The 17,407-nt window shown below is 47.8% G+C and overlaps 1 protein-coding gene across 4 annotated transcripts in view; it reads left to right on the top strand.

Annotated features, from left to right (window-relative positions):
* The window catches only part of itpr2 (inositol 1,4,5-trisphosphate receptor, type 2), a 333,090-nt gene that overhangs the window by 201,506 nt on the left and 114,177 nt on the right, over window positions 1–17,407 (top strand). For all 4 annotated transcript variants that reach the window (XM_072471852.1, XM_072471851.1, XM_072471850.1 and 1 more), the window contains 3 exons: window positions 3,012–3,202; window positions 7,195–7,343; window positions 8,840–8,948. In XM_072471852.1, coding sequence (XP_072327953.1) covers window positions 3,012–3,202; window positions 7,195–7,343; window positions 8,840–8,948 — 449 coding nt within the window. The remainder of the gene's footprint in view (window positions 1–3,011; window positions 3,203–7,194; window positions 7,344–8,839; window positions 8,949–17,407) is intronic.

The following is a 17,407-nucleotide window of genomic DNA, read 5'->3' as shown; positions in this document are numbered from 1 at the left end:
TTTGCAATCTATCTCACTTGACAGAGGGCTCCTTTCAGGTTTGGAATTAGAGGTGGACCCACTCGGAGAGGCATTGAGGGGGTAGGACGTGGGTGGGTTGGGATTCTGTGGAGGGTGGACACACTTGATTATTGCCCCAAGGAGCTGACCCACAAACCAGCCGGATGACACAAATGATGGAAGTCTCCCATGTCCGATGATATTCCGGGTGGGACTGAGGGAATTTCGGCCTAACCTTTGGGTGTGGAGCCTGAGCACAGAACCCCTCAAACCAGCTCCAAACTGGAGCATCTGTCTCGAGAGTATTCAGGATGGTCGACACAGAATTCTTTTGTAAAGTCTCACCAGATGTCTTGTCAGGCAAAGTGAGCTGTTGGGTGGTCAGGTTGAAGCATGTTGTTAAGGCAGAGTGCGACGTGTCTTCTTCTCCATCCAGCATGCTAGCAGCGCCACCATATTCCTGAAAGAGAGAATTTTTTCCTTTTCCATTGTTCACTTTCCTCACATTGGCATCGGAATTTATCAATATGGATTTGGGTGGCACGTTGACACAGTGGTTAGCACTGCTGCCTCACAGCACCAGGGACCGGGTTCAAATCCCGGCCTTGTGTGGCTGTATGGAGTTTGCACATTCTCCCTATGTCTGCGAGGGTTTCCTCCAGGTGTTCTGGTTTCCTCCCACAGTCCAAAGCTGTGCCGGTTAGGTGGAGTTAAGGGCATAGAGTGGGGGAGTGGGCCGAGGTATGGTGTTCTTTCAGCGGGTCGGCGCAGACTCAATGGGCTGAATGGCCTTCTGCACTGTCGGGATTGACGATTCTATGCTTCTGCAAAACATTCATTGTTAAACTTCAAGAAGCAAGAGTTCGCATTTCTTCAGCATTTTTCACAACCTCAGAATAATCTAGAGCATTTCACATCCAATAAAAATATTTTGTTGTGTAATCACTGGGGTAATGTGGGAAATGTGGCAGTTAGTGTTTGTATAATCAGCTCCCTCAGACATCTGTGAAATAAGTGATCGCACCATCTGCTGACTGAGCAGAAAATATCAGTCAGAACTCCAGGGAATCTCCCTTTTTCTTCTCTGGATCTTCCCTGTCCACCTTCACATCCACGAGGTACCACTTCTGACCATGCAACACTCCTTTAGTAATGCACTGGGGCATCAGCCAAGATGATGCAGTCAAGTGTCCAGAGTGGGGACTTCTGGTGGAGGCTATGAAGTGAGTGGTTGCACATTTGGTGGCTCCCGCTCAAGGTGGAATTTCTTGATCCTTTCCCACCCGATTTAGGGGGTGTTTGGTGGGTGCATGAGTACTGAGGAAATGCAGTAGTCCCATCGGTGTAAGAGGCAGCAGGCTGAGTGAAAGATTATTCGAGGTGCGACACAGGAAATGGTGGCAGAGGGTGCAGGGGCTTTGTTGCCCACCCAGTGATCTACCAAATAGCTTGTGGACTTTTTGAAAGCGAAGTTTCAGCAGCAGAGGCAGAAGATCTGGCAAATGTGGTAGAACCATTTAGTGCGGCTATTGAGAGAGTGGAGCAGAGGCAATAGGTGCAGGGTCTGGAGCTCTAGAAGGTGGAGGAGTCGATTGGCAGACATGAGGATCTGCCTGGCCTCGCTGGAGGCAGAGATGGTGCCTGTGGCGGACAGCCATAAGAGGTTGACGGAGACAGTGGATGACGTCGAACCGTTCCAAGAGGCAGAATCTCTGGATCATGGGGCTGCCTGAGGGGATCAAGGGAACGCAGGCCGCAAAATATGTGGCCAGTATGTTGGAGAAGTTATTGACCCGCCAAGGGCAATGGTGGGTGCAGCTGCATCGTTTTCTTGACAAGGAGAAGATATTGAAGTGGGCAAAGTAAACAAAAAAATGCACCTGGGAAGGAAACGTGCTGAGGATCTATCAGGACCTGGGTGCGGAGTTAGCGAAGCGGCGGGCTGGTTATAATCGGATCAAGGCTGCCCTCTACAAGGAAGGGGTGAGGTTTGGGGTGTTGTATCCTCCTCGTCTGTGGGTCACACACCAGAATCGTTTGACACGCCTGAGGAGGCGGGTGAATTTATGAGGCACCATGGTGGGAGGTTTGCAAGGACACTGATCTTTAGAGATGCTAAAGTGGGGAATGTGGGTTTACACGACTGGGAGATTGATGTATTTGATGAATATGGGTGCGGAGTGGATGAGTGTATTTTTTGTTTTTTACTGGTTTGGGGGATTTGTGGGTGAAGAGCAGTTGTGGGGAAGGGGGTAGACCGAGGCCTCGAGTGAGGGCCACCATTCTAGCAGGTTGACTGATTAAACTGGGGGGCGTGAGGATGGGTGGTTGGGTTTTCTTTGCCTTTGTTTATGGGGGGGGAGCGAGAGCGTGGTTTTGATGTGGCGCAGTTGGTTAGGATGTGGCGGTGGACATCTTGGGGAGGGCCCCTAGGTTAAGCGAGGCATGAATCTTGGGAGGTGGCTAAAGGGGGGCAGTGGCTGATCGGCGAGGGGGTGGACGGAGAGCAGGGAGCCCCCTGACCCGGTTGATTACGTGGAATGTATCGGTCAAAAGGTTGTGCGTTGTCGCACATATAAAAGAATAATTTCGTCATTCGAGGGGTGGAGGAGGGGTTCACCTTGAGGTGGAAGCTGTTTATCAACTTCTTTAAGAAGCATTGAGTCGTCGGGAGTGGGGGGTATGTTTACTCTTTGTTCAGGGCGGTGTATTAAGTTGGAAAAGAGAGATGGGTACTGGGGTGGCAGCAGGATGAGTGGGTGCTGTTGTTGGGGAGGGGGGCTGCTGTTTTTGGGAGTGGGGGGTGCAGCGATCAGGGTGGTTTGTTGCCTGTTGCTGCAATGGCCTTTGTCTTTTTGTGATAAAGTATATATTTAAAATGCTTTCAATAAAATGTTTTTCAAAACAGTTGCCCAGAGTGGGAGGCCAACCCACACTGAGGTGAGAGCTCTATCCCTGAAGCCTGAGGGAAAAACATGAAATGAAAGCGATATTTTGATGTTTAATTACAGCTAAAGGACGGGCGATAGCGATCCCGGTGGATTTAGACAGCCAAGTGAACACTCTGTTTATGAAGACCCACTCCAGCATGGTGCAGAGGGCAGCAATAGGCTGGCGAATGTCTGCCCGCGGTGCACCACGTTATAAAGACGCAGCCAGTGGACTAACCTTGGACTACAGGAATATTATAGAGAAGCTGCAGGTAAAACCCATCTGTTCAAATAGCCAATCGAAAGTTAAGTTGGAGGTTAGAAGTTAAACCGTACATTCAAATGAGAATTTTAAAAAAATAATTCTTGGATTTGGGCTTCACTGACTGGTCCAGCATTCGTTGCCCTTCACTAATTGCTCTTCAGAAGATGGTGAGCCTCCTTCTTCAACCGCTGCAGTCCATGTGGTGTAGGTACACCCACAGTGCTGTTCGGGAGGAAGTTCCAGGATTTTGACCCAGTGACAGTGAATGACCAGTGATCATAGAATCCCTACAGTGCAGGAGGAGGCCATTTGGCCCATCTAGTCTGCACTGACCCTCCATAAGAGCACCCAAACCCACTCCCCACTCCACCTAAACCTTGGATACTAAGGGGCAAATTTAGCATGACCAATCCACCTAACCTCATCTTTGGACACTAAGGGGCAATTTATATATTTCCAAGTGATATATTTCCAAGTCGTGATGATGTGGAGATGCCGGTGTTGGACTGGGGTGAGCACAGTACGAAGTCTTACAACACCAGGTTAAAGTCCAACAGGTTTGTTTCAATGTCACTAGCTTTCGGAGCGCTGCTCCTTCCTCAGGTGAATGAAGAGGTCTGTTCCAGAAACACATATATAGACAAATTCAAAGATGCCAAACAATGCTTGGAATGCGAGCATTAGCAGGTGATTAAATCTTTACAGATCCAGAGATGGGGTAACCCCAGGTTAAAGAGGTGTGAATTGTACCAAGCCAGGACAGTTGGTAGGATTTCGCAGGCCAGATGGTGGGGGATGAATGTAATGCGACATGAATCCCAGGTCCCGGTTGAGGCCGCACTCATGTGTGCGGAACTTGGCTATAAGTTTCTGCTCGGCTATTCTGCGTTGTCGCGGGTCCTGAAGGCCGCCTTGGAGAACGCTTACCCGGAGATCAGAGGCTGAATGCCCTTGACTGCTGAAGTGTTCCCCGACTGGAAGGGAGTGGTTTGGAGGGGAGCTTCCAGGTGCTGGTGTTCCCAGGCATTTGCTGCCCTTGTCCTTCGATATGATTAAGTACCAGGATTTGTACGGTGCTGGCAAAAATACTTGGTGAGTTGGTGCACTGCATCCTGTAGGTGGTTTTTGAAAGGGCTGTGGGGAAAGAACAAGAGAGTGGGACTGATGCGACTGCTCTTTCAAAGGTCAGGCAGAGGTAGAATGGGCTGAATGGCCTCCACCTGTGCTTCGATGATCTGCATTTTATGCGTAATAATGCATGTCATTGAGTCTCAGTTAAAGACCAGGAACATGACTCCCCCAGTGAGTAGACATAGAACATTACAGCGCAGTACAGGCCCTTCGGCCCTCGATGTTGCGCCGACCTGTGAAACCACTCTAAAGCCCGTCTACACTATTCCCTTATCGTCCATATGTCTATCCAATGACCATTTGAATGCCCTTAGTGTTGGCGAGTCCACTACTGTTGCAGGCAGGGCATTTGGCTCCCTTACTACTCTCTGAGTTTATAGCCCGGCTTGCAAGTGCATAGAACACAAATTCCACACCTCCAAAGTTGAGTCTGAGCAGGACTTTGTTGAGAAGATTTAGTGAAAGGGTAGGTCATTCTGCTCATCATCGCGATCCCTTAACCACTGCCTGAATATGGCCTGTTGCCAGGTCAGATTCAGGCATGACCTTGATGCCACTGGTCAACTAGCCTGCTCCTATTCATTATGTATGTCTCCCAATGAGCAATCGAAAAGACCTCACGGGATGAGAACCTGGGTCACACCCATAAAACAGTCGTCGTCTTCTTTGGCGATCACTCGATAACGAGTATGATTGTCCACCTGAGAAACTTCGTGTTGCAGGTCACGGGTTCTGTGGGTCCTTGCATGGCTAACCAGTCCGATCGTAGAGTCGCATCTCCAACCGCACACTTGGCAGGTGTTTCCAGGAGGTGGGATCGATCCTTGGACTCTAGATCACTGGTATTCCTTTCTCAGGCTCGTTGTCCGGGTTCCTCTTACCGTTGGGTGTCCTGAAAGAATTGTGTCCCTTCAATCCAGAGGTTCCCCCCAAGTAGGTCTCTTCTGAGTAAGATTCTCCCAGGCGTTGATGTCGATCTTGCATATGAGTCACTATTGCTAGGACTGAAGAGAGGATAGGAACAGTATAAACACTGAGCTAATACGGCTAATAAAAGAGTTATAGGGAAGTGAGTGGCGGGGAGTCATTGGAGCCTCTGGCACTGCTGGAGTTGAGGGAGTTACATATTGGTGTGCGCTCAAACATGGCGGAAAGAATTTATCCCAAACTCTCGTGGTAATTACGAGCAATCACTGGGTGGGAAGGTCTGCGCCATTTTACCATGTTTTCATGGCCTTATCCCTCCTTCTCTAGTGGGGCTTTTCGAGGTATCAAGTTATGTCCAATGATTGTATTGACCCTGTTGTCCTGCTGCTCTCCTGTTCCCCTCTGGATTCATGTATGTTGAGCCGTTGCTTTTTCTTGCAATGCTGGACCGATCCTCTGGTCTTGTTGCATTGTTTAAAATCTAAAACCTCAAATGAATATCATTTTTGTAAAAAGAGTCATCAGAAAATGTTATAAATGTGGTGTGCAGCGTGTCCCGAGAGTTTTAATTGCTAGTGTTTTGATTTATATGTACAGATAGGGATGAATTCTTTATATTTATCGGATAGCTGTAGTAATTTGAATATTATAAACTGGAAGAGAATTCATAGCACAACGGAAGAAATGGGAGCAAGAGCGGACCGCCAGGCCCCCTATCATTCAATACGATTTGGGCTATTCTTCTGCCTCAACTGCACTTTCTCACCCGCTCCCCGTATCCTTCGATTCACTGAGCGATATGAAAACATCGTGAACTACATTAGCTGAGCGTCAACGTTCAGGCACTGTCACTCAGTAATGAAGACCTGTGAAGAGGACACAAGGAGACTACAAAGGGACGTTGATGGGTTAAGTGAGTGGGCAAAAAATTGGCAATTGGAATATAATGTGGGTAAATGTGAAATTGTCCATTTTGGCAGGAAGAATAAAAAAGAAGCATATTATCTAAACGGTGAGAGATTGCAGAGCTCTGAGGTACAGAGGGATCTGGGTGTCCTAGTGCATGAATCACAAAAGACTGGTATACAGGTACAGAAAGTAATTAGGAAAGCTAATAGAATGTTGTCATTTATTGTGAGGGGAATTGATTACAAAAGTAGGGAGGGTGTGCTTCAGTTGTACAGGGTGTTGGTGTGACCGCATCTGGAGTATTGTGTACAGTATTGGTCTCCTTATTTAAGGAAAGATGTAAATGCATTAGAAACAGTTCAGAGAAGATTTACTAGAATGCCCAGAATAGACAGGTGTCTTATGAGGAAAGGTTGGGCAGGTTTGTTTGTATCCACTAGAGTTCAGAAGACTTGATCGAAACCTTTAAGAGCCTGAGGGGTATTGACAGGGTGGATGTAGAGAGGATGTTTCCTCTTGTGGGAGAATCCTTTAATTGTCTTGCATTAGGCTCTCAGTGAGCCATGTGTGGGCGGGGTAGCCCTGCCAGTACCCGATCCTGCCTCCGCAAATATAGCATGATGGCAGGATGAGGCCGTGGAACCGATGGGGCGGTTGGCAGGGCTGCTTTTAACTCCTGCCTGCCACTGATCCTGGTCCCAGCAGTCTCAAAAAAAACTGGAGGCTTGGTTTGATGTACACCTTGCCCAGTAGCGTAAAGCATTGTCAATGCTGGAAGGTGAACCACGTATTAACATGGCAATGAAGCCATTGTCGTTGATCAGTAATTTACCAACTTCTCATACAAGATTTTACACTTCTCCATTGTATAATTGACAAGGTAGATTTTAATATTCATGTTTAACATTGGCCTCATTCTCTGGGATGTGCTAAATGGTGAGCACTTTCACAATTCCCTGAAGAGCCCGATCAGCAGTTGACAATGTATTGAGGTTGCTGAGTCGCCTAACATTCCGCTGCATTAACTTTCAGGATATAGTGGCCACCCTGGAACAGCAATTCCAGCCCATGGTGCATGCTGAGTTTTCTTTGCTGGTGGATGTCCTCCATAGCCCAGAACTGCTTTTCCCTGATGGAAGCGACGCTCAACTTGGATGTGAAAGTGGTGCTTTCATGAGCAAGTAAGTAGTGGGCCCAGAAGTGGGGTATGTGGAGATTGTAAGGGGGTTGGGGCGGGTGGGGGGGAGGGGGGGGGGGGGGGGTGGCTGGGGGGGGGAAGAGATGGTAAAATTATCCACTGAGTAATAATGCTTGGAATTGAGTGTTGGAAATTAATTATAATTATTCCATTGAACATCACCTGACTTTGGTTCTCCGTCAACTGTTCTGTTTTTATACCATACCCACACTGACACACAAATTCACCAGGGACTTTGTATGACATTATTGCTGTCATATTTACGGAATTGCAACTCACATTTTTGTTTCATTAATTTGAAGCACAGCTTTACATGATTCACAATTATGTATTTCTGAAAAAAAGAGACATCTGAAAGCTTTATGTCTTATGTACTTCATGAAGCGTTTACAAGGTGCGCCAGAACTCTGCTGCCTACATTTCACGTCCTGCCAAGTCTCGTTCACACATTCCCCATGGCCCCCCCATGCCCAATGACCTATGATGTATCCCAGTCCACCCATAGAGACTCAAATTTAGAACATGTGAGTTAGAAGCTGGAGTAGGATACCTGTCTATTCTCAGATTTCATCCTCTTTGTTCTAGAATAGAATAGAATTCTTACAGTGTACAAGGAGGCCATTCGGTCCAATGGGTCTGCACCAACCCTCTGAAAGAGCACCCTACGTAGGCTAACTCCCCCCGCCCTATCCCCGTAACCCCCACCTAACCTGCACATCTTTGTAATGTGGGGACACAGACACAGGGAGAAAGTGCAAACTCCACATAGACAGTCACCCAAGGGCGGAATTGAACCCGGGTCCCTTGCGCTGTGAGGCAGCAGTGCTAACCGCTGTGCCACCCCCATGTATGTACATTTCCCGCACCCTTGTTTAACCTATCTCCAGCAGCTACAATTCTGCAGGAATATTTGTCCCTCTTTGCTATCAAGCCTGCTGCATGTTTCCTCCACGATCAGGGATCGTCCTCCGGCAGTAAATTTTAATTCAATGAAGATAACCATTGGTTCTGACTATTTGCCCACAAGCTTGTCTTTTAGCACTGGTGCAGCCCAATTTCACCTTCATTAACTCTTAACATATCTTTAAATTCACTGGGGGCTTTGTATGACGTGACATTGTCATATTTACGGAATTACATCTCACATTTTGTTTCCATTAATTTGGAGCACAGCTTCACATGATTCAAGGCTACAAGATGTATTTCTGAATAAAGAGACATCCCAAAAGCTTTATGTCTTCATGAAGCATTTACTGGGTGCAGTGAAACCTGACATATAATGAGGTGGATCATCATTGAACCTCCTACCTTTTTATTCCTTTAGAAACACGATAAAAATGATCTCGACTTGACATGTCTGCAGCTTTTCTTTTAGAAACACAATGCGAGCTCGTGGGATTTTTAGCAATTCTTGTTGCTCGTGAGTGTCAGAGATTTGTGGGAGAAGGCAGTATTGATGCAGTATTAATTTAACCGCAGATTGATTAATCATTCGAAAAAGCTGATGGATAAAGAAGAGAAACTCTGTAATAAAATTCTTCAAACGCTGAGGGAAATGCTCAACAGAAAGGACGATTTTGGAGAAAAGGTGAGCTCAAATCTTACTGCAGGTCCAGTTAAAGTAGCAGTGAGCATCTCCACCACTAGTGGTCATTGTTCGTCATGGAGCTGAGGTTGCCAGTCTATGTGAAGCTGTGAGTGCATGGTTTCCCGAGACACAGTCTATCCACCTATTGACAACTGTTTGTAACAAGACTGTTCCATCATGATTTTTTTACGGGATGTGGGCGTCGCTGATTAGGCCAGCATGTATTGCCCATCCCCAATTGCCCTCGAGAAGGTGGTGGTGAGATGCCTTCTTGAACAGCTACGGTCCCTCGGGGGTAGTTGCACCCACAGTGCTGTTGGGGAGGGAGTTCAAGGGTTTTGACTTTGACAGTAGCAACGACCGATATATTTCCAAGCCAGGATGGTGAATGACCAGGTGGTGGTTCTCTGTGCATCTCCTTCTTGACCTCTGCCTGCAAGAAGTAGAATACTTGCTGTTTGAGGTCATTCTGGAAATGGGTAGCCCCCACTGGGATCCAAACCACTCTCCACAGATGGGTAAGGGGAGAATGAACGAACCAAACCAGCAGAAGACAACCAATAAGCTCCAAACAGCAGGGTCTCTCGACATAGATAAGACCCCTCATTCATCTCCTGGCAGCCCCACCCCAAACTTGTCCGAGGGACCAGGTTAAACTGTTTATATTGAGAGGATTCAAGGCTGTCTTGCTGCAATTATATAGGGCCTCGGTGAGACCGCACCTGGAACATTGCGTGCAGTTTTGGTCTCCTTATCTGAGGAAAGATGTTCTTGGTATCGAGGGAGTGCAGTGAAGGTTTACCTGACTGATTCCTGGGATAGCAGGACTGACATATGAGGGGAGACTGAGCCGGTTAGGATTGTATTCACTGGTGCTTAGAAGAATGAAGGGGGATCTCCTAGAAACCTATAAAATTCTAACAGGACTAGACAGGGTAGACGCAGGAAGGATGTTCCCGTTGGTGGGGGAGTCAGAACCAGGGGTCACAGTCGAATGAAAAACAACTTAGGACTGTTGGGGAGGGAGGTAGCATTGTGGATAGCACAATTGCTTCGCAGCACCAGGGTCCCAGGTTCGATTCCCGGCTTGGGACACTGTCTGTGCGGAGTCTGCACATTCTCCCCGTGTATGCGTGGGTTTCCTCCGGGTGCTCCGGTTTCCTCCCACAGTCCAAAGATGTGCAGGTTAGGTGGATTGGCCATGATAAATTGCCCATAGTGTCCAAAATTGCCCTTAGTGTTGGGTGGGGTTACTGGGTTATGGGGATAGGGTGGAAGTGTGGGTTTGGGTCGGGTGCTCTTTCCAAGAGCTGGTGCAGACTCGATGGGCCAAATGGCCTCCTTCTGCACTGTAAATTCTATGAAAAATCTATGACTGAGATGAGGAGAAATTTCTTCATCCAGAGAGTGGTCAGCCTGTGGAATTCACTACCACTGAAAGCAGTTGAGGCCAAAACATTGACTAAGGGATTCTCCGTTGGCGGGATCCTCCGCTTCTCCGGCAGCTCACCCATGCCCGCAGGTTTCCCAATGGCGTGGGATTGTCACAATGGGAAACTCCTTTGGCAGGCTATCGGAACGAAGGATCCCACTGCCGGTGGGGAGCGCCACACCGATAAGCAGGGCTGGCAGGATGGAGAATCCCGTCCTGTATGTTTTCAAAAACGGAGTTAGATGTAGCTAAAGGGGGTATGGGGGGAAAACGGGAATGGGTTACCGAGTTGGATGATCTGCCATGATCATAATGAATGTGCAGCAGGCTCAAAGGGCCCAGTGGTCTATTCCTGCTCATATTTTCTATGTGTCTATGTAATGCCCTTTTGGGAAGGAAATCTGCCGTCCTTAGCTGGTCTGCCCTACATGTGACTCCAGATCCACAGCAATGTGGTTGACGCTTAAATGCTCTCTGAAATGGCCCCAAGAAAAGCCGCTACGTTCAAGGGCAACTAGCGATGGGCAACAAATGCTGGCCTTGTTCACGATGCCCACATCCCAAGAAAGAATAAAGGAAAAAGTCATTAGTCTTCAACATGGCATCTATTTCATCGTCGTATTCTGCTCCTGGAGTTGATTAACATTTACTGGGGATAGACAGGGGGTGGACTGTCCCAAGTAGAAATTCTAACAAAGCAGACATCTCTCAATGATTTCACAGGACATTCAAGCTGCTCCGTTAGTCAGTACTGTGTACATCACCTTGTGTGACTGCAGTGTGCAACTGTTTTGCCTTTTTAACACATTGAATTAATTGAGACTTGACCTAGTGATTCCTTCAGGAATACCCAGCGAAGGTTAACCAGACTCATTTAATATTTTATTTGAAACCCCCATGCATCAGTCAAAAGTGTGTTGGGGTAATTGTGGACATCGTATGGTGCTGGTTAGGTTTGTGGGGGGGGCGGGGGGAGCGGGGAGCGGGGAGTGGGGAGTGCAGTGTTGGTTGGATTGGGTATGGAGATTCTGACAGTGACTGTAGGAAGATTAAATGCAATATTACTTCAGTTTTGACCACTTCATTGGAGAATCCAGAGGTTTTCTTTCCTGTAAAACCCAGCGGATTCGATGGTGACTTTCAAAATGCAAATCCATACTTGAAAAGAAAAGTAAAGTCCAATGGGACAAGGGAGTGAGATAAAGAGCTAACACAGGCAGGAAGGGTAGAATGGCCTCTTTCTGCACGTGCTATACCATCCTAGGATTCAATGCTGTCTGTGGGATCTCGTGGGTCACATTATCCATGTAAAATATGACATTGCACCTTCCAAGCCTGCACAGAAAACAGGACATTCAGCTCAACTGAGCCAGTGTTTAGGCTCCACGTGAACTTCCTCCCACCCCACTTCATCTCACTCTTATCATCACACCGTGTGACCTGGAAGTGCTGGCTTGATGGAGCTGATTCTTTTAGAGTAATTCACCCCAAATTGGCTAAACCAGCATCAAATGTCATGTGAAAAATTGCATTTGCGTGCTTTTTTGACCTGGTTTAGACGAACACTGTGCTGGCTACCAGCCATGCTCCCAGATTGAGTTAATTATCATTGCAAATTCCCCTTTTGAAGGCTGGCAGAAAAGGGAATCCGGCAATGGTCTTTGATATTAAGTGATATACGTTGATATAATACTAAATAAATGGTTAGTCACAGAATCGAAATCACAAACTTTAAGGGGCAGAAGTAGGCCGTTCGGCCCATCGAGTCTGCACTGGCTCTCTGAAGGAGCATTCTACCTAACTCCCACTCCCCTGTCTCGTCCCTCAACTTTGCACATTCTTTCTTTTCAGATATCATTTCAATTCCCTTTTCAATACCTCGATTGAACCTGCTTCCATCACCCTCTCAGGAGGTTCCTTCCAGCCTCCAACTGCCCTCTGGGTGAAAAAGTTTTTCTTTGCATCACTTTTATTCCCTTTGCCCTTTTGTGTCCTCGAGTTCTTGATGCTCTTTTGCGTGGGAACGGTTTCTCACTGTTTACCCGGTCCGTACGCCTCAGGATCTTGAATATCTCTGTCAATATAATATCGCCTGGTTTATGCTGTAGCCTAAAATTAATGCAGCTCCCTGTTGGTTTTTGGATTTCTGTGAAGAATGATTTTGAGAATTTTTGTAAAAAATGCCTGGAATTTGATAATCAATACTCTCAAAAACTGCAGGTTCTCTAAATGCTGGTATAGCCTTCACAAATACTTTGTTCCAACTAGAATATATGCTTTATACTTCACTTCCAGGGAAAAAAATGGAGCTTGTACAGAAGAATTATTTTAACAAACAGTATTGTAGACAGTTTTCGGGCCATGAGGGACTGCTCTGAGTCTGTGAAGGTTCTGTGAATAGTGCTCTGTGGCACTCATTTAGCGAGCGTGGTTTACAGGGGTTTTGTTTTTGAACTACAAACTTGGAGATATTTAAGGAGTTAATGGTTTGTTTTAATGAAGCCTCTGTAACACAGAGACTTTCCTGTTTAAAAGTTCCAACTAACAGCCTGCTCGTTGTTTCTGTTAGGTTTGTGACAAAGACTCTTTCTAGATAATCGGAGTCATTTTGGTTTGTTGTAAGCTTGTGGACTATTTTTTTGTGTTCATCAGTTCTCCTGAGCCCTCGTGAGCCACTGGCTGAGTGTTTTGTCGGGGCGGTCCTTCTCCAAGTTTGATTCTGGCAGAAGCACAGCAGCATGTGACTGTACATGTGAATGCTGTGTGCAGCACGGGGTTGGGAGGCGTGATTGGAGGAGATTCCAGCTGCCAGGGACACGAGGTGACCGAGAGTGCAAACTCCTTCTGCCTGCGACAGCATGTAACGCCTGCTGTCTGCTGCACTGGAAGCACATCACATGTTGTAACAGTGCTTCAGGCTACGGAGTGGAACAGAATTGATCATTGCATATGAGGTCTTATTGAATAAGAAAGAGAGGCTTGTTTTCCTCTTGCACCTTCCGCAAGCTCGGGACTTTCCAATGTGCATCAGAGCTAACAAAGCTCTCTTTTTTAAGTCTGGTCACAGTTACAACGTAGGAAACATGTGGCAGCCACTTTGTGCAGAGTATGATCCACCCACAGCAATGTGGTAATGACCAGGCAATCTGTTTGGCGTATGTTGGTCGAGTAATTGAACTTTGGCCAGTACACTGGAGAATAACCCAGCTCGTCTTGCAGAAATGCTTTTACATTGATTGGAGAGGACAAATGGGGCCTGGGTTTAACGTTTGAATTCATGACATGCCGCGGAGTCCGACCCTTCTACTTTCTTCCACTGTTCAACTCGGTCTCTTGGTTTTTCTTTTTTTTTTTAATATGTTTACTCAAAGTTTTTCCAACAATAATTTTCAACCAATTAACCCCCCCCGTAACAGAAAAGAAAAAGAGAAAAGAACAGAACAGAACATAAACAGATCAATCAAACATAACACAGAACTTATACAATGGGTTTCTCCAGCACATATCAACCCTCCCATATGCTTTCTTTTTTTTTTTTACAATTACCCCTCGGAGAACCCCTCCCCCGCCCGCCCAACCCCCCCCCCCCCCCCCCCCCCCCCGAAAGAGACACCCCCCCCTCCCCTCCGCCCACCCCCCTCCCTCCCTGGGTCGCTGCTGCTGACAGCTCTTGGTTTTTCTTACACCAAAGCTGTGTATTTCTCTGTTCGCTCTTCCATTGTGTTTACTTTTCTGTTATTCAGTCAAACAAAAAATAATTCTGAAGGTTATTGGCTCACCATCATTGCACTTCCATCAAAGGGCATCACCTTGCATAAAGACTTGAAACTGGATATTACTGCCGCGAACTGGCGTGTTTCTGGTGGGGTTGAGGGAGTGTGGGCGTGGCATGCAAAATATGACTGGTGGTCAGTTCACTACCACCTCCCACCCAGACCCAATCCCCATGGGAGGGTTAGGTGTCCGCAGGCCTAATGAGGCCCTTAATTTGCCCTCATTGGGTATATAAGGGCCTAGGTTTGCCTTTGCCACCATAATAAACTGGCGGGCCAGAGTGGGCAGGCTGCCTCTTCACCAAACCTGGTGAAAGGGTGGGTGGAAAAGAGTTTATCTCCTTTGTGTGTGTGTGGGGGGGGGGGGGAGAGGGGGGGGGGGGAGAGGGGGGGGGGGAGAGGAGGGGGGGGGGGGGAGGGGGGGGGGGAGAGGGGGGGGGGGAGAGGAGGGGGGGGGAGAGGGGGAGGGAGAGGGGGGGGGGAAATACCCTGTGTGCATTGGGGGAGGAAGTCCCCCTCTTTCTCTCTCTCTCTCTTCTCCCCCCCCCCCCCCCACCATGCTCCCTAGACTCTCCTCTCTCTCTCTCGTGCCCATATCCCCTTCATCCTGGGGATTCCTCATAGTCCCAGCAGCACCCATGACTCGGCTCTCGTGCTGCTGGGACTGCAAGAGCTGCTGCCAGTCAGATAGGTCAGCACCTTTCCAGGGCGGGACCTCCTTTGACTGAGGGGCGGAAGTCAACATTTCAGCTTGTTAAGCCACCCCCTAGCATGATGTCCGTTTTTGAAAGTTGCTTGTTTTCCGACAGACTTTCCTTTTGGGGAAGAGGGGGTCAGTGACTGGCAGTACTCACCCCTGTAAAATACAACCCCTGTTTTCCGATCCTTTTAGATGTTCAAGCAATCTGAAATATTGGACTGTGGCTAATAGATGTGGGCTTTAACACAGCCTTGTGGTTGAGTGTCCGCTGTTGTGTCTGAGTGGGTAACTTTCCCACGTAGTAGGTTCAAGTCCTGCTCCAGGAACCTGAGCACGCAATCCAGGCTGACCAGTACTGTCGGAGTACTTCTGGAAATGATTTTCTGCCCTTGCAGAGTGGATGCCAAAGATCCCACTGCAGGACCTGAAGAAAAACAGGGGTGTGCGGGTTCTCATGCAGCCCTCAATCAACACTACGAAAACTGGTTGTAGGCCTGATTGCTGAACACATTTGGTGCACAAACTGTAAGCTGTATTCCCTCACGGTGTCTCCTACCAATGTAAGATGGCCACCGACACCCATCTGCGCAAGTGCATTTGATGTCATTGGCCAGACATGTGGGCAGCAAACGCAGCCCGGTCAAAAATATCGGAAAGTAAAACCAAAAGTTCTGAAGTTATTGTTAACAAAACAATGTATTTTTCAGATTGCGTAAGAGAAAATCATAGATTATCATAGAATTTACAGTGCAGAAGGGGGCCATTCGGCCCACCGAGCCTGCACCGGCTCTTGGAAAGAGCACCCCTCCCAAGGTCAACACCTCCACCCTATGCCCATAACCCAGCAACCCCAACCAACACTAAGGGCAATTTACCATGGCCAATCCACCTAACCTGCACATCTTTGGACTGTGGGACGAAACCGGAGCACCCGGAGGAAACCCACGCAGACACGGGGAGGATGTGCAGACTCCGCACAGACAGTGACCCATGCCGGAATCGAACCTGGGATCCCGGAGCTGTGAAGCAATTGTGCTAACCACAATGCTAACGTGCTGCCCCAAAATAGTAGTTTGTATTTCACTTTATATTTACAAAGAGGCAGAGACAGTGCAGGAAACAGCAAAATGTTTCCGGTATTGATGAGCGAGTGAGCTTGTCAGGGTTTCTGGTTCCAAGATCCATCTCGAGGATTGGTAATTCAGGATTGCTAATTTCATTTTGTTCTTCGGTCTCTGTTCTCATTGCTGAGAGTTTGAATTCCGCTTCTTTAAAAAAATGATAATGTAAATGGAGAAGAATAAGTAGAGTCCCTGGGGCACGATTTAACGAGGGGTGGGGGGAGAGAGAGAGAAAGAGTTCCTATTTGGGTACGTTTAGTCGGGTGTTTCTCGGAGGCTGCAGTGCCGAGAGCTACACCGCTAGCAAAAGGGACTCTGGGTAATTTATGGTCGCAGTAAGGAACGCCCCACCGAGGCACTGACTTTCATTTTTAAATACCACCCCGATCTCTCGAGCGCCCCACCATGGCCTCCGGAACCCCGCAAAGTGCCAACTTACCCGTTAGGCGGTTCCAAAGCCCCAAGTTGGCACTGCCCCGTCCTTCCCGGTGCCATTACGCTGGCCCATGTTTGTGTGGACCAGTGCTAAACAGCGCCATGCTGACGTCACCCAGCCGTGGGAGTTCGATCCTGTTTGGAGAATCTGGCGCCAACATATTTAAGTGAGCCTAACTGCCCACTTAAATATGCAAATCTGGATCTCCCGCAGTGACGGCGAGATCCAGATCGCGAGGCGTCCCGAGCATCGTAAATCTCCCGAAAGGCCTCTCGCATGATTTAGCGTCCTCTTCAGGGCGCGGTGAGGCCATTCAATCGGGTCTCTGGTTTCCGCCGCTCGCAATGGCATCATGGGCTGAAGCAATACAACTGCGCGTGCACCTTAATGCCAGCCAGATTCCCCACGTGATGACGGCGACTGTACTTCATAAACTGCAGGGAACACGGGACATCCTTACAGATATCATATAATTGCACTTTTCGTCTGTATATTAAACCCTCGCGGTGTCATGTTCTTTTTGATGAGGAAGGTTTCTGCTCACAGCTCTCCCGATTGCAGTCCTTTATCTAATTTGACTTGGCTGCCCACCTAAAATATTATGATGTCTCCATGGTGATAGTTTGGCCCATTTACCTCCTACACAAATTAGCACTCAGAATGGCTAATCTCCCAAATCGTGCCTGTCCTGAAGCCCTCCCAGCAGGGCTGGTGCTCCCCAACTGGTGGCAGTAATACTTATTCCCCTCTCTCCGTAATGCCTTTCTGGCTGCAGAACGACAATATTATGGATTGTTAATTGCCTAATGACAGGTAATCATTGGTGTCAATTATGCAGGACCCCAGATGCTCTGTACACTGTAGCAAAACACCGGCATTAACTGTTACTGTGCCTCACATCTCCACACAACTTTATTAATTAAAATCCAATGGCAGGTTGCACACCTTGAATATTGATGCGCCGTGTTGGTTCACATCGGCATATCCCGAGACACAC

This window comes from Scyliorhinus torazame, chromosome 13, assembly GCF_047496885.1.
Source record: "Scyliorhinus torazame isolate Kashiwa2021f chromosome 13, sScyTor2.1, whole genome shotgun sequence".
NCBI lineage: Eukaryota > Metazoa > Chordata > Chondrichthyes > Carcharhiniformes > Scyliorhinidae > Scyliorhinus > Scyliorhinus torazame.
Note: the sequence above shows the minus strand (reverse complement) of the source record. Positions and strands in the feature narration are given on the sequence as shown.